We start from the raw sequence: 24,123 nt of genomic DNA, 5'->3' as shown, positions 1-24,123 counted from the left end.
AAGTACATAGATACATCGTTTGTGCAATTGTGATATTCTGTTGTGGAGAGGTTTCCCTCACTATCTCTTGCACATTCAGAAGGGGCCAGTTGTCCAGTTTCCTACGCCCGGTGCCTATGTTACCGCGAAGTGACAAGTCGCGGCGAACAGAGACGTCGTTTTGTCTCATTGACTCCCGGCGCCCCAAGTTCAAGGTGTCCCTCGATTTTTTTCTCCATACAGAATTTATGGTCTGCAGGGAGCGGGAAAGCAGTAAAGTTCCGATGAAAGTAGCCTCGGAAAATAAAACGAGAAAAATTTAGAATACCTCGTAAAAGTATATTGCGGAATGATGGTGCCGACCACTGCTCGATGTTTTCCGGCGCAGAAAAACTCGCCCGTCAGGTATTTCCAGATATGATTTTTGAAGAGATGTCATTGAAGAACCGAGAAGAGTGTAGGTGCTAAAATATTGAACATTTAAAGGACGAATATCGGTTCTGAATATGTTTTTTGGTTGTATGCACACAAAATATGCCCTAATAAACCAATTTTATAATTGAACTTCTTAAAAATTTACTTAAATTTTTAAAATGACGGTTCAAATTTTCGAAAAAAATTACCTAATTTTTCCGTGTTGCAGTTGCAGACTTTTATTGGTATTTGTGTATTACCTTCCCTTATTTTAAAATTTTCTAAAAAGTTATAAACAATAAAAACGTGTAGCATATTTTGCATTTTTAGATTTGGGAAATAAACATTTACGTTACATTTACAATAACGTTACATTTAAAATAAATTCGGGTAATTTGTAGTTAACTATCTGTTTTAATTGTAGTAACGAAAAAACGTGAGATAAACAACCAAAGTATGCAATAAAAAATGAATTGAACACAATTTGTTGGCAAAATGGAAGATTTTAGCTGAAAGTATGTATTTTTTTAAAAAATTTTGAACTGTCATAAAAGTGTTTTAGAAATGTTAGAGAAGTCTCATTATTAAATTCATTCATTTGATCTATGCAAGCAAAAACCCAAAACCGTTAAAGAAGTATTAAAACGTTTGCTTTTTCTTCACGTGAAATAGTGAAAGGTAAAACCTCGCAATGAATGAAAACTATACCTCCGATATTTTTTATCAAGAGGATTTGAACTCAAAAGCTCTCCCTGCTCCAATCTCCGTCGTAGCAGTGAAGATTGCGCAACTTCTGTAAGCAAACTATTGCGTAGTTTATATAATTTAATGAAACCCTTACCAAATTCAATAGCTTCTTTATCCAGTGGCATTGAAACAGAATAGAAGGATCTGTAATAAAATGTTTTTTAGAAGGTTTAGTTGATCTGAAGGAAAATGAAGTGCTTTGCAGGATAAATGTTTGGTTAATTGATTTGCGCGCATCAAATCAAATACACCTCTCAATCTCGATGACATGTTTAACCAACAGAGTTCGAAAATTTCCACAAAAACATGCGAATGTAAATATTTCAACTATACAGTATCACTAAATTTAAATGAGGCTTTGGTGATGACGGTTACTGCCCGATGGGTCGCGTAAAAAATTCCAAAATTTTTCTCATCAAGAATACATCAAGAAAGAAATCTTAAAGTTCACATCTTTCTCTTCCGCATTCTTTTTCATTTGCTTGCTTTTTTGTCCATTAGGGAATGACTAGTCGCCGTTCTTTTTCTTTCGAATTCTTTATTCAATTTGAAACTCTTCGTCGACCTTCAAATGTGCAAAAATGGAAATAAAAGAAAAAGGGCTCTAAACTTTTTAAGCGCGTCTGATGTGCAGTCTAAATTGAGTCGGAATTAAAACGCACTTGGTTATTTCAGAGAATTCAAATTCGAATTCGATTTCCAACGAACACTTTTAACTTTCACGACCAACAACTCAATGGGCCTCTCTTATGTTACTTCATCCCAGAAAACGTATTTCTTGAAAATGAAAAGCTGGAGAAAAAAGACAGAAAATCCACTTAAAACATCTCTTCCAAATGTGATGTCAAAATGTTCATTTTTTACGTAGCCTACATGCGTTGTATGAAATTTATATTTTTACGAATTTGTTCATGATTCATATCATAGCAACCGTGCAGGTTTGCGCCGGTTGCCAGATGACAACACTCAGCTTTTTCGTACAACTACAAGCGTTTTTTTCTGAACAAATTTTGTAGTCGGGATATGAATGTCCACCTCCAAATATTTTTTTTGCAGATGAAAATAGTGTTTTCAACAAAAATGAGAAAATATATTTATCCAAAAGGAAAATCGGAACTTATGCACTTTAATGATCGAATGACGTCAGTTTTTTCCCTTAAACTTTCTTCATAATGTTGAATTATGAAAGCTACCATAATATTAATACAAAGTAACACTATAAAAAATCTTTTGAAAACTTTTGTTGTGTAGTAAAGAAGTGGTGAGCACTTAGTCAAAAAAATGTTTTCAAATAGTTTCATATTCAAATAATGTTTGAATCATTCGTATTTGAACATTACATAAATATGCAATTATTTCTCATAATTTTGAGTTTTTTTTGGATTTTGGAAATTTGCTGAAACGTTAACTGAAATTTTTAAACGATACCCAATTTTTAAATCAAAACAAAGACAAAAATTGTTTTTTTTCAATTATTTTTTAATTGTCAGCCAAGAAATGTAAAATGCGATTGTTCATACTTTCAGCATTAAGTTCTGCAAAAATGTTGTCCAATTTTGAAATAAAAATGTTTTATTTTCCATTAATATTATGATTTTTCATTATTTTTTGATGTACCGAAATTTCAATTAAATTCTACAAAACATTTTGATTTCTATTTTTATTTTTATTTTTAGCCTATTACAATTTGTGATCGCTTATTCCTTCACTTCCTATCCACGCCGCATAGGTGGTCCCGCCTTCTGTGCAACGGCATCTAAGAGTGGGCGTGGTCTTAGAATAGAACAGCATCACATACATCTCATGTGCTCGAATATTTTTGAACACTTCTTTTCTGGAACTCAACGTTTCTCATTCACTTCTTGTGGCCGACCAAATGTGAATTAGAAATGCTGAACTACCCGTTTCCCTCGCCTCCCGTTTTCTACACGAACTACAAGTTTGACATGAACTTGAGCACGGTGAATAAGTTCTCTTATACATAATTAAATCTTGTAATGTTGAAAATATTTTTAAATTGGAACAATGTTTTAAAAATTAGAAAAAAAAACATTTGTAATAAATAGTTGGAAAAGTTTTAAAACATTTTATTTCGTTTCTAACTTGATGTTTATTTGTTTTCTTAGAAAACTAAAAACAAATTAATTAGATTATATGTCTGAGGTGTCACAATAATATTTCACAACAAAAACTGAAAAAAAACACTGGAAATAAATATCAAATTTTTCATTTCAAAAGCGTGTTATTTCAGATAAACAAAGTTCTATTTCACACCGTCTTTATTGGATACCAAACTAATAAGGTACTCGTACAGTTTTCCAGAATAAAACATATCAAATTATTATAGCCCCTACATGTCGTCTGCAATGGAGTAATTCTCCCACTATGTTGTTTGCTGACCTTTTTCATTGGGTACAAAACATTGCGAGTCGCGTATCTGAAACACGTCCGAAAGTTTGAAACTACCATGGTTTGTTACGCTTTTATTGAGATTGTTGCCATGCAGTTGGTTTCAACGTCGTTTGCAATATTTTATTGGACATGGGGAGCTGTGAAAAATGAAGAGGGCAAGTTTAACTTTTGAGCAGTTCCTAATGTCATGAAAATTTAAAAAACTAGTAAATTATTTTTGTAACCTTTAAAGTTTCAGAAAACATGAAACTACGTAGATAAATAAAATATATAGAAATACGGGTCATGGGCTGCTTGGTCTTCACACAGTGTGGTCCATTTCATAATAATTATGTACTTATGGCAGATAACGTATAGATTTGCAGGTGAAAATTGCCGTCAATTTTTGGCAATTTTCACCGACAATTCCCAAGATGCAGACAATTTCTGAAGATTTTCCCAATGGTTTCTAATAAAATAACATTTATTTTCAAATAAAGCAAATATTTTTCTATACTGTATCATTAAGTTTTAATGAAAAATATTGCGGGAACATGCCCAACCCTCTTATTTTATAAAATTGCCGGACGGAAATTGCCGCGCACCCCTGACTAATGGAATAAATTGTAAAATTGTAATTTCTATGATTTTCATGAAGAACTGATACTGGAAATAAATCTGGGTAATGTCCAAATTACTATTCGAAACTAATTATAGATTACGATACAACAAAGTTCAGTTGTCTCTTCTTTCTTTACTTTTTCAATTATCTTCCCGCGTTTTGCTTTAACTTAGTGAACTGCACAATTTCTATGCTCCTGTTGGTATATTATCGGAAATGGAATGCAACGTTTTGTGGAATCAAGCTTACCAATTTCAACATACGAACGATATACGTGATAATAACTAATGTGCGCAGTAATCTCTAATGAATTGTTTAATTCCGTATTATTAAGGGTGCTCTCTGTGACGTACTGTTTATATTCTGCATATCATGGATCACAATGGCAAAAGCAACAGAAATCAAGAACTATCAAAACAAGTGCTTTGTACTACTAAACCCTATTTTTCTTAGAGTAAGTCAATAATTCTTCTACAAAAATCCTATTTTTTTTAAGGTTTAAACTCATTAATTGGGTTAAAGGAATGGAGTGGGAAACTCAGATCTTCAGCCATACAGTGCCCTATTTCTTTTGCATCGTAGGTTTGTGTTTTGTAATTGTATTTCTATTCAGTTTTTTAGTTCTACATGATATTTGCGTTATACAAAATTTTCAACCATCATTTGGATCGAAGAAAAGGGAGAGGACTACAATTGTGGGTTGTTTGAACTTTATATGGGAGATTTCAATTTTTGCATTTCTAGAGGCGAAAAGCAGCACTACGGAGGATGTGTCGTAACTCTTGGATTTACGATTGTTTTTCTTGTGACTGACTCGGTAAGATACATCTAGAGTCTATGAAGACGTCTGATCGTTGACAATTTCAGTTTTTCAATCTCTTCTGCGATGTCTATGAAATCAGCTTACACTATACAACCGAGCCGACTAACGCAGAATTCTTTTTCTCTTTGAGAAACTGTAAAACTGTGATGTAAGCGACTTTTTAGATTTAACATTGTTTGGTTCCAATATTTTAGGCGCACCATTTACTATGTTATCTCTCCATTTCAACTGCTCGCCCTTTGCTCTTTGAATCCTCATTTCCAAAGCTCCATGATAAGATATCTAAACGGAACGGAAACCTTTAATGTAGTTACTCTCAAAACAATTGGAGGAGATACACGGTACAATTTACATATCACTCAATCTCCAAAATGCAAATAAAATTCAGAACAAAAGTTCTTTATGAAGATCTTCCGGACCCATCGGAACTCCGATGGTTGTCCTGGATGTACTTTAGGTTAGCGTAACTTCACTAGCTGTCAACGTTAATTTTCGAGTTACAGATGGTGCCGATGTCACATCGCTGTAATAGTATTCCACAAATTTTTGAACCTCGTCGAAGAAAGTCACAAAAGTATTAAATATGCCAGACGACAGAGAAAGTTGAATAAGGAAATCGATAGAGATAAAAAAGAATCATGTAAGTGTAAAAATGGGTGAAGTAAGTTGAAAAAAAAACAAACTTTGAAAACTGAATTTTGTGGAAATATAATTTGTTTTTGTGGAAATATAATTTGTTATATGTTAATTGCAGTTTCATCTCTATGTATTTTTATCATCGATCCTAGATAAACGCAACTCAGTAAGATGCTACCGTAAAGAAGCCGCAAACATCGATTGAGGTTTTCGATGCACCACTGTATTGTGAGGGGCACTGCAAGGCTATTGTAGTTTTTTAAGCCGTTACTGTCTGTAAAATCAGCAATTTGATAATTTTGCAAATACAGAAATTTGTGAAGCAACAAAAAAATTTAACTCCTATGAGAATGATGTTTTCTATTCAGATAAAGACAATTAAATTTTGTTTATCAACTCATCAAAAACTCAAAGTTTCAATATCTGTTTTTGGTGCAATCAATAATTTCAAAAACTTAAAACCCTATCCGAAATAATCAACAGTTATAATTCTGAAAGCTCGTATCGAATAACAAAATGTTTTCAGCACAGCAATCAACTGGTCACTCATCTCGAAAACGGGAATCTAGAGTTCAAATTGACGATGAAAACATGCAGCACGTTGATCTGGTAACCGACAGGAGTTTACAATACCAAACCACGATGGTTTAGGTTTATTGTTTGAACATATTATTTTTAAAAATAATAATCCCATAGTTAGAAAAAAACATGTTACACTAAGTTCCCAAAGTGTTCATTTGTGAACAGAGTGTTCTTCCCATGTCTCTCTTTCCCCTTCAATCTCAACCCATTTTTCCATCCCATCTCGACACCCCACAAGTTTATTGCTTCGAGCATTTTTCCGTAGTTCACATATGGTTGCCCTTTTTCAAAAAAAACTTTGTACCGCGTATATTTTTCTGTTTCTTCCACTTTTTTTCAATTTATTTTCGACTACACAATATTCAAGTATGTATTTTGGAAACGTTAAAATGTAGTTTAAATCTCTTTGCGAGTTCATTCATATGTATTCTTATGTTATGTAATCACAATCCACTACACTCTAAGATACCGTATAACATGTTGGAAACTCCGATACCAGTGCTCTCACGTAATACTGCAGAATATGCAATTTTAACTTAAATGAAGGTTTCCAAACATCCTGTTGTGTTTTGCTTCTATTTATTTGTCTATATTTGCTTCGAAATTGTGTGCAATGTTTTTGCTTGGCCATTTTTTTTTGTTGAAAATTTTCACGTTTATTACTATTCATTTAGGTATGGAAATAATAGATATGTTTAACTTATTATTGAGTATTATTAAATTGGTTCATACAGAACTTGGTCTATTTCAATGTTATCTATGTAGTATAATTGAAACTTTTTTTAGTTATTTGGAAGATCTGGAGGACCATATTTGAGGTGGGGATTGAAAAAAATCATACCACTCTAAGCTAATAGTAAGGTGGGTAGCAGATGCCGGAAATGCCGAAATTGAACTTCAAAAGTATACCTTCCTCAGAAAAACTTTGTTTGGAAAGTTGCTGAAAATGCCCGGTATTTGGGAATTCTGATTTCGGCAATTGTGAGTGTAGCCGATTGATGGAAATTTGGAAAATCTACAATTGGCAAAGTTGTCAATCTTCGGTGTTTTTTAATATTTGTTTTATATTTAATTCTGAAAATATGTACGAAAATCTAAGTTTTACGGTAATTGACAAACTAATTTCATCACATTTACTCATTTGCAAACTAATTTTGCTATGTAGGGTGGTTGAATATTATTTTATTCTTCAGACTAATAGCTTTTCTTTTTATCAAAAAAAAAAACAATACCTTGTTATTTTCCTTTTCTACAAACTATCAAATTACCTTTTACGGGAAATTTATTTTCGCAGTACTGACTGATATTTTGTCGACGCGCGTGTGTATTCATAGTTGTTTCTCAAATAACTTTCTATGTTTACTTTTATTCAGTCAAAAACGTCCTTTTCATTTCTTGTTATCGTATTATTGATATCTTATGTGTTGTTTTGTATGTTGCCTTGTCATCCTTTATCCGCTTCAGTCCCATTTGGTTTTGGGTATTAGTCGAAATCCCTCCGCTGAATCTCGCTGCAGAAATTGGAAGTTTGCCAAGAGACCAACACGACGGTGAACGTTACGAAAACAAATTTCATTACTCCTTATGGCGTTTGATTTATTTTATGGCTGCTATCGTCAGGCGGCTCAACAGCAGCAGCTCGAAGAAGCACGTAATTGTCCTTGTGAAAAAACGAAAAGAATTCATTCCTGCAATAAAATGTTGTTACAATTTTGTCTGGCCTTTGCTTACAAATATTGAATTCAAATGTAATCACTAGACAAGAATTGAAGCCTTTTGTGTAAATAGGATTTTGTCGTCGCCATGACAGTGGGTGGTACTTTTTTTTAGAATTTCCAGATAATTTTCTCAATAATTCAATTTTTGTCTTTCTCTGAAAAATGCTAGTCATAGTTGTATGCCGCCCACTTGAGATGCTGAGACACTTTCTTTTTTTTTGTCCACATTTTATTTTGTTTGCAAGGGATTTCATTCAATTAGATGAACTAACTAATTCCATAGTCTGTTTCGTACTTTTTCTTAGCTGAGACCCAAAAAAGTGGAGCAGTACTGCTGCTCCAAGCACGGGAATTCCGGAATGAGATTCCAAGGATGCTGAGCCGGCAAAGCAATAGAAAAAGTAAGGGAATGGATAGGGGAGATAGACAGAAGTCTAAAGTTTAATTTTATTGGGCAAGCAAGAAGGAAAAGTAAGATGGAGGGAAAACTGAATTCGAGCAAGACGGGCACTTTCCCCAAACTTCTCTCTCCACTTGGTGACACTAAAGTTTGACATATGACGTGGCAAGCTCGCCGTTTACCGCCTTTCCCTCTGCTAATCGTTTTTGCCGCTACCAGTAAACTTGGTTGACCCACCCCCAGACTTTCCAAAGAAAATGGACGAAACATAATTGCCTTTCGTTTCAGAACAACGTTTCCTGTTTAAAAAAAAATAGAAAAAAAGAAACAAGGACATAAGTAAAAGTTGTAAGTTTTAGTTTGAGCCTTGTGTCATTAAAAAGTTTAATTTCCTGCACGTCTTTGCAAGTCCAAGTTTAACTATCAGTCTCTGCTGCGTTTGACTCCTATTACCGGACAACTCACAGACCCTCACAACAGCAAACCCATATCGAAACATCAAGTTTGAACTTGGAGGCGGGAGGCGGTCAATACACTTAGAAATGCAACGATAGTATTATAACCGCGTTGTTTCTTACGTTTTCCATTTAGAATGCTTTGAATTTGAATTGTTACAGTTTTTCTAAGGTTATTGACTTAATCTCCTTTGATAGTCAAAACTATTGTTTTATAACCATTCAATTAACGTATTTACTCTTATGGCATTGCAATATATTTTAACAACTTATATATCGAATCCCTTCAGTTTTATCAAAAATTTATCAACTGGCAAATACGCGCAAAATATTTCTCCTTGTTTTGATAGTGAAGTGCTTTCTGACAAAATTTAAAAAAAAACCGAGATATAGGCTGTCAAAATGGTGCAAATTTAGTGCTAGAAAGGGAAATCACGGAAAGTAGTTGTTTTCATTGCAGGCTGGGAAATCCTTAACCTGCCAACGGCCTAGTGTTGCTTCCAAGTAACTTGTGAATATAATTATCACATGAACTTTGGCACTACAGATGTAAGCACATGTCAGGCGTAGGTCGGTTTTCCCGAAAAAATGATTTCCCGCAGAAACTACTTTTTAGAATGTGCACAAAATACGTCTAAATTATGGAATTTACTTAGAACACTCAAATAAGTTCTTCCCAATATTATGGCCGAAGCTGGAAAAACGCATAGCTTGAACTCTTGCATATATCCTAATTACGTCGTTTTTGAACTTTCACGGTTTGATGTTCGAGGTCTATGATTTGTAGCATTTGCTCACTCAATATTATGTGAGTAAAATACGGCCATGAATCATTTGAGTTTTTGATTTTGGTGTCCAAAAGAACGGTGTTTTTGGCTGATGTCTAATTGTATCGTCTCCCCCTCACTACTTGACTTTCAAATATTATAACTCTACTCATTTTGAAGGTATCAAAAAATAACCAGCCACAAAACGATAGAAGAAGAAATACCCAGTATGTCGTCTGTTAACAATTTTTTAATAGCACAAACACTGATTGGAAAAAAAGGGTGTCAGAGTTGAAAAACGAGTTGCAATACAAATATAGGAAGTACGGTACTAAATTTTAATTTGTGTATTTGACTTTGATATTGTGTGCATGAAATCCTTCTACATAGTATCCAATGCATTTTCATTTATGTTTTATGTGGTGCGTTTTATACCAAGTGAAGAAAATCTCTACCTTTTTCTATTGGTTTTTTTTTGTCCATATACACAAATGAATTCATCATCAAACAAGGATTCAGCTCATTCGTTCGTTCGCATGCTCTTTTTATGGATTCCACACACTCACTCCTCCTTGCCCATTCATCCATTTTCTTTTCACTTTGGTTTATGAGTTGGAATCCATCAAAGCCCCACAGAGCACCAACACTACCAGAAAGACGGCAAAAAAAGAAGACGGCACAAATAAATTCCATTGGATTTTTTGTCTGAACATGATGCCAATGCCGGTGGTGCCCCCCGATGCCCACATCTCCTTATATCTATTCAATGAAGAATTTTGTTGAAAAAACGCGAACGACGTCTTCGAATGGGGCGGAGAAGAAGGAATGGTGTATCTCTCTCTCTACGATTTTTCAGTTTGTAAAAACCAGACATATGCGGCGGACAGCTTCATGATTCTGACAGTTTTTCAAGAGAATAGTGCTCACTGAACTTTTTCTAAATTGACTACTCGGCCCGCCTCCCTGGTTTTGTGGGTCACATTTGGAGCGGAGTAAAGTCGTTTTATACGAATTTGGAGGGCCTTTCAGTTTTCTTTGTAAACTCCAGGTGCTCATAATTTTTGCGAAAGCTTCTTAGTTTGTCAACAAAATATTTTCAGTGCCAGAGTTATGACTAAGGCTGTAGGTAGGCGATTAAAACTTGTAACGCAAATTGTTAAGTTTTAAGTTTTAACTTTTTAAGGTCTATGAAATAACCAGAAATAGTCCAGAAAGATGAGTTTTTTGAAAAATTCAAATGATGTTTTGACGCTATTTTCTTTTTCATTCTTCCCTAATTTTCCACAATACATGTAAAATGATCGAATATGATTGTCAGAATAAAATGTGAAAAATTAATTTTTCAGTAAGTTTTAATAATCTGCCAATTTTTCCAAAAAAAGAGACTTTTCACAAAGTTTTGAGCACTACCCTTTAGAATGTTTTAATTTGAAAAATCTAATTAAGAGTTAAACCTCGTAGTTTTTTTTTGGTCATTTTCTGGGATTATTATGACTGTACACAAAAAATTTCAAAAACTTTTTGATTCGTTTTACTACGTAATTTTTCAGATCACTGATTAAGGTGTTTAATGATTTCACATTTATCATAATATTCAAAACATTGCGGACAAAATATCATTTCTTGAACATTTCCTTTTCGAACAAGACCTGAAAGTCTAGCCTCCCTTTGGTACAATTTGAGTTGTCTTGATCTTGACTCCGACATTTTTTGTGCTCAAAGAGATGGTATCTACTAATTGGCAATTGTGGCGACGAGTGTTTCACGGCGTGTCTATCTTTTTCTTTGAAGGTTTTCACAAAAGATACGTGAAGCTCATTGCTCATTTGCGTGGTTTCTGCATGAATGACAGCGATAGGGAGGTGACCCGTTCTCAATTTCATCTTTTATCAGTTGCGCTATGTTTTTTTGTTGTTTACTGGTTCTTTGTATGATTACTTTATTCCAATTAAAAGCCATTCATAGAACTTGAGGTATATGTGTGATGCAATGTTATAAGGCAGTTTGATAGAAGTCATAGTTTCTCAGAGAAGAAGCCATAGGCTATCGATGAGCTGAACTCTTCGACTCATAACTAGCCTTTAGAAAATTGTCTAAATTTATCGAATACATGGTCAGATCTAGCTCATTTTCCGCGTGTTTTTTCAGGCAATGTCATTTACAAAAATATTTCATTCAAAATTATTTTTATACTTCTATTTCCATCTCGCCTTTTTCAACCAAAGTGATGTGGCTGCTTCTGCGAATGTGAGCCAACAAGGGGAAGGTCTAGGAAATTCTTAGACACATGCATCATAGTTTCTATTGTATTTTGTGTCGTTTATAATTTGGTTAAATCAGGCCGGCGGCGACGGCGGCCCGCCACAACCACGCACACCACATGTATTTTTTTCCTCGCTATTTTTTGTTTTGTTTCTGTGCGATCTAATCGGCTAGTTTCTTTCAATGTCTCTGGGAATGTAGGAAGAAAGGAGGAAGCAGTCATCATCATATCAGTTGAGTTGATTTTGTAATATTTCAAACAACAAAAAAAAACAGACACTGAAGATGCCAAGTCGCAAAAGAAAATTTTGCGGCGCCTCCTGTCAATTGAGTTTCACCTCCGCTTCTAATTTACTTGGCGTCAAGCTGCTTGATAAATTATCATTATCCGCCAACTGACACCTGGCGAACGCACTTTTTGATTTTGTATCATCATCACCGCTTCCTCTCGCCCATCTCTCACATGTTTAGTAGAACATAAATTACTTGACACACACAACTAACTTCGCAATATATTTTTCCTGTTTTTTTGGTACATTCACATCTAACATAACACTTTCTGACTATATTTTTATCTAGATACGCTAATCACAAAGGCCGGAATCGCTTCTTTCCGTTCATATCTTTTGTCTAAAATACATATTCTACCTGTGTTGAGATGCAAAACACTTTTTTTGAATTAAGTAATTTGCGATAGTCACTTTGAAACATTTTTCCTCATTCTTATGTTTTCACTTCTATTTGATGAAAGTTCTGATTGTACAAAACATCCTTCCTCAAATACAAATTCACGTGAGAAGCTCTCGAAACAATTGAGACACATTTTGAGACTTGTTATATGAATGAAATGTTCCCGCAGAAGTAATTTGTGGAGAGGGCTGCTTAAGTGGAATAACAATGACGCAAAAGTAGATCAAAAAAGTTTTGTTGAATATTTTATATTTTTGTTCATATAAAAATTAGCTTACAAAATATTTTTGTATTTCCACTAATAACATTGCACCCAAATACCAAATTTAAATAGTCATAACTAGGTTAATTTTAAATAATTGAATACAATACGAAAAAAACTAATACTTTTAGTTAATAATTTTTGAATTGAACAAACTGAAACTGAGATATCAGCTGTTAAATTACGGTAATTGTCTAGTAAACATATTTCAAAAAATTAAGTCCGGCCAGTGGGAAAATACTTAAAACCATTCCTATGGTGCTAAAATGACTACAAATCATCAAAAAACGTTTCAAAAAATGTTGGAAGTTGTTTTTTTCGAGTTAACAATTTATCACCAATTTTTTTGGAAGTCGCCGATCGAAAAAATTATCTTGCAGTTGTATGTTTCAATTATGTTTAAACATTCTTATTTCAATATTGAGAGAGTTCGAAAATGCGAAAATGCTTATATTTCTCAAAAAATGTCGCAAACTAAGTCAGTTTTCAACATTTTGACTCGAAATAAAAAACTCCAAATATTTTTTAGAAGTGCTGTTTTTACATTTATTAATTCTAGCATCATAGAAATAGGTTTTAATTGCTTCCCCAGTGACCATGCCTTTGATAGGAAACTGTTTAGTTAATCTGTAATGTTACAAATTTTGAAAACGTGAATTTTTTTTGGATTCAAAATACTTCTGCATTCACTTTTGTGCACGTCATGGTTTTAGAATCAAGCGAAGCACACCCTATAAACTTTCCTTCCGTTTTCCACCAATTTTCTAATGTACTCAACAGCCATAAAATTCGACCGCAGGCAGAGCAAGACGAATGAGCTTTGCAAAAAGAAGTACAGTTTTTTCTTCTTTACCCATTTTGTCTGTGCAGCGCATTCGTGCTCTGCCACTAGGCTTCATCAATCTCCCCAATATTAGTCTTTTTCTTCTAGTCAAAAAATGTTCTTTCATAGATTTATCTTGTGGTTTATGACTCCCCACGGGACTGATAGCAACCTGACAAGACGGACGCAGTCCGTTCGTATGTCATAGACGGAGCACGCTGGCAAGCATGGAACAAAAAAGATGGAAAATTATCTTCTTTCCCTTGTTTTATATCCCTGTTTTTTGCTATTTTTCACATCTCATATCTCCATCATCACTTTGATCCGCTTGTTCTGTTACTTTTTCCCCTGCCGCGCCTTGCTCCCGCCGGGAGCCGTTCATTGATGAATGACGCGTGGAGAGTTGGAGAAATAAGCGGTGGTTGTGTGTATTGTGTGTTCCTACCACTTTCCACCACCACGAGTGTCTCAATCTGATTTGTGGTCCGTAAAATTCAAAGTCATAGTTGAAGTTATTCCGATTTTCAATGTACCTGGTCAAGCGGCCGGAAGTGAGAACAGAAAGATTGACCTGAAAAGAATGAGCCGCAAGTGGAGAGGCAAAAAGTGCGTAGGCCACAAATTAGTGTTTGCATTTGGAATTTTTGATAAATGCGTCCCCGTTTGGTGTAATCGACCCCTGTGTAAGGAAGCTAGTTTGCACTTATTCCGGATCAGCTTTTTTTCATTTGCATATCTCAGATCAAGTGTGTACAAGATTATGAATTTCTTATTGAGAATTAGAAAATTTGTTAGCTTGGCTTTTTTTTTAAATTGGAATATTTCAATTTAAGAGTAAAAACTTTCACTCTCCCATATTTTGAAAGTATGTAGTTCTGTCCAAATATCAAAATGAAAATGGTTGAAAATGTTTCTATTTTAAGTTAAAATATTGTGAAACTGAGTTTACGTTACTTTTGGAAAAATCAAAAGCACTATCGCATATTCGAACTTCTGAAATGTTGAAATATAAAATTTTTTAACATACTTAAAACATAAACCTGGTACAAAATATTTTTGTGATTTTTCAAAAAAAAAAAACGGTTTTTTTTTCAATATTTACTTATTTCAGCATCATAAAAATTGGTTTCTAATTGTTTTCCCACAGGCCGTACTTTATCTTTAAATGTTTGAAACCTTGATAAAACCTGAGCGTAAAGAAAAACTTGGCAAAATGCGAGTTAGTCAAATAGGCGGATTGAGTCAGGATCAGCTCCAACCCACTTCCTAGTACGTCAAACCCAAAACCCCGACCCAATCTGCTCCTCTTCTCAATTTCTTTAGGTTTCGTTTCTATCTAAATTGTTAGGCGATGATTAAGGAGGTGGGGGGGGGGGGGCTCCTCCTTGTCGTCTTCCTTTTCTTGTTGGGGTCCAGGGTCGATTCGTGTTACTTTGTTGAGTCCTCCTCTCCACACGACGAAATCAGTGTTCTTCCACATTCAATCGTCGTCCCTATTTGGGGGCGCCCTCCCTGCCATCGCCTTCATCGGTCGCTGCCGCCGATGCCGTCGTCCTCCATTTTCGTGAAGCACACGCCGCCTTTGGAAAAGCAGACCATTGAAATGCGGAGGTTTCTTTGCTTCTCCTCCCAATTCTCAAGATCCCCATTCGCTTTTCCATAAAAACAGACACAACCCCATCCACACATACATAGTCGAGATATTAAAACATTTATTTTCTTTTTTTCCTCATACTTCTTCCTTTTCAGCATCATCCGATGAATGAATCAGTTTCATTTGCTTAAGCTTGAAAACGTTGCAGTCCCCAAATTATTAAATTTCTTCTACTTCGTCTTTTTGTTTTCAAGTTTCCTCCATCTGTTTGCTCTGTCAGCACGCCTTCACTTGATCCTACGGTATTATCCGCTTTGAAAACTAAGTTGTCATTATCGCATCGGGTCCTAATCCATTCCAGGCCAATTTTTCCACTATTTTTTATTCCAAACACTTGAAATTTGAATTTTTTATAGTGAAAAGAAAGTTCGGCGACAAGCTGAATTTTTTTGCTATTCCAAAGTTTTTTGTTTTCTTTTATTTTTGGCAATTGCCAGTTCATCCTGTTTAAAAAATTATTTATTTACACCTGTTAAAAAAAAGGAAAACACCACTTTTTTGCTCAACTTTTGAATTTCTTTGCTCGATTGTCAAAAATTCCAAAATTTCCTCCCACCTTTGCTACAAAACCAAAACCAAACGCGAATTTTAGATTTTGAGACTTAACATTTCCCGAAAAAAATTATAGTTAACATAGAGCACAATAATACGAGAAAGCATACATTTTCCAACTACAATCAAAAAAAAATTTCGAGCAGAACACACGCCCATTGTGCTGCAGTAAAAACCGTAGTTCGGAATTCTCAATAACCAACACTTTTTGCAATGAATACTTATGAGTAGGATAATTTTAGTAGTACCACGTACTTTATATGTCGCTTATTATCAATTGAACTATACCTGAATCAAGTTTAGTTTTTTAAAATAAGAAGCACAATTATCGTACATACAGCTTCTTGTATTAGACTATGTTTTTTCTTACGGAGTTAATCTACTAGTGTTTTGTTAATTTTTAAAAGATTATTTTCTTAAAATATTGTTACCAATCATGTGGCGTTTTAATTAACAATAAACATTTTTAAACATTTTCAGTTTTTTTTTAATGGGTACTTTTTAATTAATTATTAAAAACGGCTTATCACTCAGTTTTTGCTATAATTATTCTAAAAATCTACCAAAAAAAAATATTTAAAAATTATAATTCGAGCTTAGAAGTTTTAATATAGTTTCATTTAGATTTTCCAATTTTTTTTTGAAAACTCACTCAGCGATATACCATTGTAGAGGGCTCAGTCCTGTAGCAATGCGTAAAGTTTTTAAAATTCACAGAATTTTTAAAATTTTGGCAATTGGATAAAATTTCGTCTGAAATTTTCAAAAATTCTAACAATCTTAAATCAATTATTTTATTCGGTCATGTTATGTTATACCTGTTTCTACGTTTTTTGCGATCCTCAAAATTAAGCAAACTTATCGGAAAGTTTCCAAAATATATTTCCATAGAGTGAGTCAGTTCCACGCGATCAAAACTAGATTATCCGAATTGAAAGCTCTGACACACATTTTCACACGTGCAGTTGTGACCGTGAGAGTCATTGTGATGGAAGGTGGCCCCCTTCGGCGCACCCAAATAACCTTATTATCAATCCCACAGGGAACAGGACGTGTCCAAAACCTGACCCAAATGACACCACTCCCCCACTCGGATAAACTTCCTTATTGTCCTCAGCATTAACTTGTCAAAAAATAGAGTCATGTCTTGTTGGCTGTGAATTTCTAATCTTTTTGCTTTTGTTTGACTTTTTGTCTTGGAACTGGTGTGGCGAAGCGCCCCATTTAGTTGATCCTGTGCCGGGATTACCATACAACCTTTTTTGCAATACGCTTTGCATGAGTACCGTCTATAACCCCTACAAGTCTAATCCATCAAATACTGAGTGTAAAAACATAGATGGCAATAAATTGCGCAAAAAATGAAACTAGTGAAACTTTAGCTATATGTCTATGTTTCCCGCTGGAATATGAAAACATTCAATATATTATTTGCTCTTTTGAAGAAAGTATTTCAGCTCACTTTCAGACTTTTAAATGAAATATATGTTATTTGAAAAAACACCGTCGAAATACCATTTAAAACATCCAGCGACAGAGGAGCTGAATTTGAACTAGAAAAATCTAATTTCGAGGATGTGGAATTTTGCAAGCTGTCTATAATTTTGTTTTGTGTTTAGAGTGAGAAAAACGTTCTGGACGCTTTTTGAATTTTTTTGCAAGTCTGAAAGTTTTCAAATTTTTTTTGTAGAAAATAACATTGGACTGAAAACAGTTTTTTTTCATAGTTCAATTTGCTCATCTGCTGCTGATTTTTTGTAGTGCCTTATTTCAAAAGTCATCTTTCCAATAACATAGGTTTCATTTGAAAATATAAAAATAAGCTAAAAATTGAGTAATCAAACTAGCTACTTTGTATTTTTTGGTTTGTTTAGTTATTTCTATTTTAACTACACTTTGACAATCTTGTAGCACACCTACTCACATATTGCGTTTTTTTTTTCTGTCACCTCCAATTTTTTTTTTCTATTTTCTGTGTCACTACCAACATTAAGTTTGCTTTTTCCTATTCCGGCTCTTTGTTTTAACGCCATTTAGAGCCGCTCTTTTCTATTGTCTTAAACATTTTTCGCACTTTCGCTGAGATTGTTTTGTTTCCTTCACACCACACGTTTAATCGTTATTTACATGACATGCAACATTTAGAGTTGTTTATTGTTTTGAAACTAAATTCAGGCAGGGGACCTTATGAATCTAAAAAGTAGAATCTAGAAAACATAGCGTTTATAGTGACCAGACAAGGCCAACGCACAAACTTTTGATGCATAACTCGGAAACCAACAATGGGATGAGCGATGATTGTTCAACGATGCACAAAATCGTAGAGCCATGCAAAATTTAATGGTAAAAAATGATGCCACTTTTTTGGCGGCGGGGCTCAAAGCTGCAAGTGACATCCTGAAGCAGCTCGGTAGAAAATCAGATGTTTTTGGAAATTACATGTCTCCTCACAAGGCTCATTTTGTTTTGCCATTTTTAAGTGGTGCTTCGTATAGCATAGAAACGTTTGTTTTTGCCGGTCCCTCCATCAGCGTGCTTTACTCGTTCACCGACATTTTTCATATGAAGAACATGGTGTTTTAGTGAAACTTCGTACTTTCTCCCTTCTGTTTTCTATTTTGCTGTGTTATTTCTTATTTCAAGAAGTGGGAGACGGAACGAAGAAAAAACGACAGGGTCCCAACAGAAAACTTTGACAAGAAACCGAGCCCTCCCCAGAAAGCGTCCCATCTTCCCCTACACCCTCTTATATATTTCTTTTCTTCCCCGAATAAGTCTATAAAAAGCGATGTGGGCACCTCATTCACTGGTTTTCATATGCCGACACCCTCCTCAAACACATCAGCTGCCCATTTTCGCAACAACTTGTTCATAGTGCTTTCCGATACTTCCGTATTCCTTCTACTACCCGTACTTATATATTATTATTCTTCTTAATATTTTCTCTGGAAATCCGTCGTCTAAAATCAGAATGTTGGCTGGACAACACCACGTTACAGACATTGAGTCACCTCTGATGGTTGTGTTATGGCGAGTGGCCGCTGGCGTTTTTCTGCCACTGGTGCCCACCATGGCAGTTTTTGGAAATGTTCTCGTGATAATGTCAGTGTTTCGAGAACGATCTCTACAAACCGTCACAAATATGCTAATTGTGAGCTTAGCAGTTTCTGATTTTATGGTGAGTTAGTTCAATTATAATTTTGAAATAAAATAGCAAAAATAAGAATAGGAAACTATTCCAAATTAAGCTAGAATACAATAATGATTTATCAAACATTTGTTCAACCAAAAAATAGGATTGTGAATTCTTGATGATAGAACAAAATAGAAAAAAAAACAAGAATTTTCTACCCAGACATTGCCAGGTCCATACTTTGGTTCAGCGCGGTCTCCCCGGGGAGATCTGGCCATTGGGCCATTCAAATTTTCAAGCATAACATTATGTACCTGGTCTTTTCTCATCTATTTTCAACTGCATTGGAGCCCTTCTCCAATTGTTCAATGGGGGCCACTGCACTTTGACTCACTCTATATATATGGAGATCCGATGATGTCAAAATGATACAAGCACGCGAATCGCACCCACGGGAATCAAAATGCAATGCGTCTTCGCAAATATTGCGAACACCAAAAATCTTCTGCAAGAAGATGGAAGAAGATTTGAATTTCGACAAAAAATGAACAAGTTTCTAGAATGACGTCATGCTCCGGAAGTTTTTTGAGATAAATGCTACCTTACTAGATTTTTGGTGCAAAATGTGAAACTTGGTCCAACTTTATTAAAGAACATTTAAAAGCTACATATATCAAGATCAAAAACATAATCTTATTAAATTAAATTTAGTGCACAATAATTTTCCCACACACACAATTCAATTTTCCCATTCAGGTTGCCATAGGAGTGATGTCATTTGGTGTATATTATGAGTGGAACGATTTCAAATGGGGACTGGGTTCATTTTTCTGCCACGTGTATCAAGCACTCGACGTCGCGTGCTCGACAGCTTCTATTCTAAATTTACTCGCAATTTCGTTAGATAGGTATGATTTTTGAATAATTTTTATCAAAAATAAGTGTTATTTGCGTTAAAATTTTCAAAAAAAAAACTTCTCAAACCAAAAAAAGCTTTAGATTTAGGGAATCAAAATTAAACAATTGAATACTGAATTTTATTTTTCGTGCATAAAGATTTGCATCGACTAATACTATCTAGATGCCAGTTTATACAATTTTTGAAATAAATATGGAACCCAGTCTCGACACGACCAAATATATTTAAATAGATGTGCTCCTTTAGTTAGTACTGTAATTTGCTATTTTTCTTTTAAAAAACGTTAAGTTTTGTAGAACTTGTTGAACAACAATAAAATTATATACAAAATTTAGTACAAAATTGAAATAAAAATCGACGAAAATTTCAAAAAAGAAAGGAGGGAAGGTTATTGTAATTTTTAAGGTCGCACATCCTTTTTTGTTTGAAAACTTTTGGCCGTTTAGAGTCTGGATACCGTAGTTTTCCGTTATTGATACAACGACTTTACATCTGAGTATTGGTATTGTAGATGTCCGAGAAACAAAAGTCAAACATTTTCCAAAAATTAATCCCAGAATCATAATCCTATGTATTGTCAGAATCCCCTAAAGACAACAAAACAAATTTTAAAAAATGTATCGTTCAGATATATTGCAATAGGTCATCCAATCTCATATGCTCAGTACGGTGCACGTGGTGGCCGTGCCATGATTTCGATCACGATTGTATGGGGTGTCAGTGTTGCTGTTGCTCTTCCACTTCTTTTGGGAGTGAATCCAATGGAAGAGAACGATGTGAGTTTTGAAGCTGTTGCAATTCACAACAAAAAAAACCCAACAAGGAAGAACGCGTTTCTGACGCACTCAGTCTACACGTCAATCTTGAGCAAAAACTCTTCATGATAGATTACTTTTTTTTTCCAAAAAAGACAAAAAAATAAAACAAAGCAAAAATAAGCACTTTTTTTCATAATACAAAACCAAAATTTGATGGTACAGATCAGTTTTTGATTTCCACAAAAAAAATCACAAGATGTGCCGACAGAATGAGCACCGTTAAGATTAAATTAAGCCAAGTTCTGTAGATAGAGAAGTGACGGGGTCGTAAGTACTAATTGAATTGTCAATTTAAGACACACCACCACATTTTCGTTGTGTCTCCCACGACGGGGGGCCGCCAAACAAACGCCCATAAAATAATAGGAACAAATTGAAATGACATCATCATGACTCATATATGCTCTTCATTAATTCAATTAGACAAAGCAACCCGAATTTAAAGATTTTTTTTGAAGTAAAAATAACATACGGATGGATAATTGTTAAGCGCCTAGAAAATTTAAAGATGGCGTAATGTCGTTAAGATTCAGTTTCAAATCATAAAACAATTCGACAAAAAACATACAATGTTCATATATGACTTTAACATCAATATTGAAAAAAAGAAAAAGAGCCGCTGACTTTATTACAATTTTACAGCGTGAAGTTTTAGTTTTCTTTTGTGTATCTGAAATTTTGAGAAACCCCTCCAGCAAAAAAAAATGTTCGAAGTAAAATCTCTAAATTTTAGTCATTCGAGAAATATCTGTGAATCAATCAATTTTCTATGTTACTTTCTATCTCTATGAATTTTTAAAAATTAAAAAATGATATACATGAAAAATCAAGGTCAATTCAAGAATGACTTGAACTTTAATATAATCTAATCTATGTTTTAATCCGCTAATTCACCTAATTTTTGAAATGAAAATACGAAACCCCGGTTTTCTTGGTCGCTTCGAGACCAAGTACCGTATTTCCGGCTACAAAATTGCAAAAACTTGTTCTTGGGTTATTTTGAAGTTTTTTTAGTTCATACTTTCTGATTTTTTTTATAATTTACAACAAAATATCCAACAAAACTATTAAATGCCGTAGCGTGGACTAGAATTTTATTAAAACAAAATACCAGTCCGTTTTTTATCTCAATCGATTTAAGTTACAGGAATGCGAATTGGCAAACCCATACTTCAACATGATCTCATCAATCTTTTCATTTTTTATTCCATGCATTGCCATGATCATTTTATATACAATTATTTTCCGAAGGCTGCGGCAACGAGAGCGAGCAAGAAGCTTACGGCAAGCACAGAGGAGTGAAAACGATAAAGTAGAACATTGATAATTTTTCTTAAAAGGTTTTTTAATTGAAATGTTTTCAGATCAGCTCGGCACTTCTTGGTGGTGCCCAGATCGCTAGACAAATGGGCAAACATTTCAAAAATCGAACGGATCAAATACTGTTAGAAATCAGTTTTCAGGTTTGATATCTCTAATGAAATTTTTTGCTAACCAATCACCAATCATCAATTCGTTATTTTGATGTGTTCGGTGCTAACAACAAATTCGGTCAGACGTGTCAAACCCACTTGCTTTGGTTTTGTATTTTGTTGAGAAAACCTGCTAGCCTCTAGCATATCCGGGGCATCTAATGCATCCTGTAATTGACATTCGTATTCAGAGAATTCAATTTATTCCCAGGATTGAAGTGCTAGTGCAGAAAATAAAATAAAAAGAGTAAAGCGAATAGACAATGAAAATGGCGTGTTTTGTTGCAGACGTCATCGTTCCCAACCATGTCGGAATCGTCTGAAGATGCATCAACGATCTCACCAATGATCAACTCGTTCAATAACTTTCTGCCAAAGAAAACGCCGTATCCAAGTACATCAATACCGGCGATTCCTGAATGTGGAAGTATGCCTAACTTAACAATTATAGAACGACCAGGTATACATTTTAAGCTAATAGTTTTATCGGAAGTTTCATCTGAAAATTCTTTAGAAGCAGAAAAAGAAAAAGAAATTTCAATAATGGACCTTCGGGATACAGTTGAAATGTTGGACGACAAGTACTCTTCGGCAATTCTCACTAGGTAAATAAGTATTTTTGGGCAGTCTATAAACGTTTCCCTTAAGCTTTCAAACTTCCAGATCCTTCGGTGAGGAGCTTGAAGAGATCCTTCCTTTCATCGATGGGTCTAATAGTGTAAAGCATTCGAGGGAACAGTTGCATACAACTAGGTTTGAATTAGTATTTTTCTATTCAAATATCATCCTGAAATTTCAGATCAAATACAAGCACAACAAGATTGCTAGATGTAAAACCAGAACTGAGAAGCATAAGTGTGCCGAGTATTCAAGACGAGAAGAAACTCAGCCAAAAATCTAACGATCTTCCATTTTCTCATCAGAATGGAACACATAAACAAAAACTCCTCCCGAATCCGGGAATATTGATGAAAAGCAAATCAACCACTTTATTGAAAACAAATGGGTATATGGACACTGATTCTCTTAACAGAAACTCTCACAAAAAAAGCCTTGCTGATCTCTTAGCCAATGATGAATTTTCTTTTTCGGATTCTATGCGGGTATATAAAAATCGATTATTTAAAAGGTAACTATTTTAGGTACTTTTCCGATTTCTGCCCCCCAAAATGTTTTCGATATTTTCATTAATGAAACGTGAACTTTTTTGTAATTTCAGGCTTATTATTGTTGTTTGTTAAGCCTAATAATTGTGATAGTATTGAAATAAACATTCACGTGAGTATTTAAATTGAAATATTGAATAAAAAACATTTTGGGGGGCAGAAATCGGAAAAGTACCCTATTTTACTATATCAGTGTTAATTATTCAAATATGAATTATAGCCTGAGTCGCGCAACCAGCGGATGGAATAAGCCAAGACCATCAAGGCACATGGTGAAAAAGGCTACCAAACAAATGAGGAGGGAACACAAAGCTACAGTAACTCTTGCAGTTGTGCTAGGTAACTTTCAATCACTAGAAAGAAGCAGTTCCAATAAACAATTTTACATTTCAGCTGTGTTCCTCTTCTGTTGGTTGCCATTTTTCGTGCTTCACCTGAGCAATTCAATTTGTTTGATAATTGATGAAAATAGTGCCTGTGTTGGTTTCCTTCCCTTATATCTTGCGACATGGCTGGGATAGTGAGTTTTCGTCTTTTTAAGGCACTATTACATTCTGTTAAATAATTAATTTCAGTCTCAATTCTTCTCTCAATCCATTGATCTACACAGTTTTTGACCAAAGATTCCGAAATGCCTTCCGGAACATTTTATCATGCGGGATATTCAAAAAAAGATGATCTTAATATATTTTATTTTCTTATTCTATTTGTATGGAAACTTTATGTGTCATTGCCTTACTGATCGTTTTGAACGTTCAAATTTCGAAAAAATTATTTATTTTAAAAATAAAACGATACTCTAGTTTTTCAACTTTACCGTATCCAATTTCTTCGTTCG

General features: G+C 34.4%; 1 protein-coding gene, 12 non-coding genes and 1 pseudogene across 17 annotated transcripts; 8 read left to right on the top strand and 6 right to left on the bottom strand.

Moving 5' to 3' along the window:
• Positions 1-70: 70 nt before the first annotated feature.
• T28B4.7 lies at positions 71-201 on the bottom strand. The gene has a single exon (NR_071325.1). It is a non-coding gene; the product is annotated as an Unclassified non-coding RNA T28B4.7 (non-coding RNA).
• Positions 202-278: 77 nt separating this feature from the next.
• Positions 279-425, top strand: T28B4.13. Its single transcript, NR_071324.1, has one exon. It is a non-coding gene; the product is annotated as an Unclassified non-coding RNA T28B4.13 (non-coding RNA).
• Positions 426-1,584: 1,159 nt separating this feature from the next.
• On the bottom strand, positions 1,585-1,703 carry T28B4.5. Its single transcript, NR_071322.1, has one exon. It is a non-coding gene; the product is annotated as an Unclassified non-coding RNA T28B4.5 (non-coding RNA).
• T28B4.12 lies at positions 1,585-1,703 on the top strand. Its single transcript, NR_071323.1, has one exon. It is a non-coding gene; the product is annotated as an Unclassified non-coding RNA T28B4.12 (non-coding RNA).
• A 1,326-nt stretch (positions 1,704-3,029) lies between these two features.
• Positions 3,030-6,263, top strand: T28B4.2 (annotated as a pseudogene). The gene is made up of 13 exons: positions 3,030-3,101; positions 3,392-3,442; positions 3,488-3,707; positions 4,249-4,442; positions 4,488-4,607; positions 4,650-4,731; positions 4,775-4,848; positions 4,898-4,970; positions 5,021-5,124; positions 5,171-5,317; positions 5,365-5,433; positions 5,480-5,616; positions 6,139-6,263. Coding segments are annotated over exons 1-13 (1,468 nt in total).
• Positions 6,264-8,244: 1,981 nt separating this feature from the next.
• On the top strand, positions 8,245-8,450 carry T28B4.6. The gene has a single exon (NR_071321.1). It is a non-coding gene; the product is annotated as an Unclassified non-coding RNA T28B4.6 (non-coding RNA).
• A 1,756-nt stretch (positions 8,451-10,206) lies between these two features.
• On the top strand, positions 10,207-10,351 carry T28B4.8. The gene has a single exon (NR_071320.1). It is a non-coding gene; the product is annotated as an Unclassified non-coding RNA T28B4.8 (non-coding RNA).
• A 1,468-nt stretch (positions 10,352-11,819) lies between these two features.
• Positions 11,820-11,879, bottom strand: T28B4.11. Its single transcript, NR_071318.1, has one exon. It is a non-coding gene; the product is annotated as an Unclassified non-coding RNA T28B4.11 (non-coding RNA).
• On the top strand, positions 11,820-11,879 carry T28B4.9. The gene has a single exon (NR_071319.1). It is a non-coding gene; the product is annotated as an Unclassified non-coding RNA T28B4.9 (non-coding RNA).
• Positions 11,880-13,687: 1,808 nt separating this feature from the next.
• On the top strand, positions 13,688-14,227 carry T28B4.10. Its single transcript, NR_071317.1, has one exon. It is a non-coding gene; the product is annotated as an Unclassified non-coding RNA T28B4.10 (non-coding RNA).
• A 758-nt stretch (positions 14,228-14,985) lies between these two features.
• On the bottom strand, positions 14,986-15,122 carry T14E8.5. Its single transcript, NR_071316.1, has one exon. It is a non-coding gene; the product is annotated as an Unclassified non-coding RNA T14E8.5 (non-coding RNA).
• Positions 15,123-18,055: 2,933 nt separating this feature from the next.
• On the bottom strand, positions 18,056-18,203 carry T14E8.7. Its single transcript, NR_071315.1, has one exon. It is a non-coding gene; the product is annotated as an Unclassified non-coding RNA T14E8.7 (non-coding RNA).
• Positions 18,204-18,542: 339 nt separating this feature from the next.
• On the top strand, positions 18,543-24,092 carry dop-3 (Dopamine receptor 3; the record flags this gene model as incomplete). Of its 4 annotated transcripts, none has more annotated exons than NM_001029736.6 (12): positions 18,543-18,955; positions 19,667-19,818; positions 20,458-20,605; positions 21,795-21,959; positions 22,012-22,110; positions 22,408-22,579; positions 22,634-22,724; positions 22,768-22,872; positions 22,919-23,248; positions 23,506-23,624; positions 23,679-23,805; positions 23,861-24,092. In NM_001029736.6, 12 exons carry the CDS (start codon positions 18,749-18,751, stop codon positions 23,961-23,963), a joined length of 1,818 nt encoding a protein of 605 aa, NP_001024907.2. The 4 variants fall into 4 exon arrangements, with proteins under 4 accessions (NP_001024907.2, NP_001024908.2, NP_001368078.1 ...); NM_001029737.5 differs by having other exon boundaries at positions 18,745-18,955; positions 21,789-21,959; positions 23,861-24,090; NM_001381012.1 differs by having other exon boundaries at positions 18,777-18,955; positions 23,861-23,963.
• On the bottom strand, positions 19,157-19,367 carry T14E8.6. Its single transcript, NR_071314.1, has one exon. It is a non-coding gene; the product is annotated as an Unclassified non-coding RNA T14E8.6 (non-coding RNA).
• Positions 24,093-24,123: the final 31 nt, after the last annotated feature.

This window comes from Caenorhabditis elegans, chromosome X (genome assembly GCF_000002985.6).
Source record: "Caenorhabditis elegans chromosome X".
Classification (NCBI taxonomy): Eukaryota; Metazoa; Nematoda; class Chromadorea; order Rhabditida; family Rhabditidae; genus Caenorhabditis; species Caenorhabditis elegans.
This window is presented reverse-complemented; position numbering and strand designations above follow the sequence as displayed.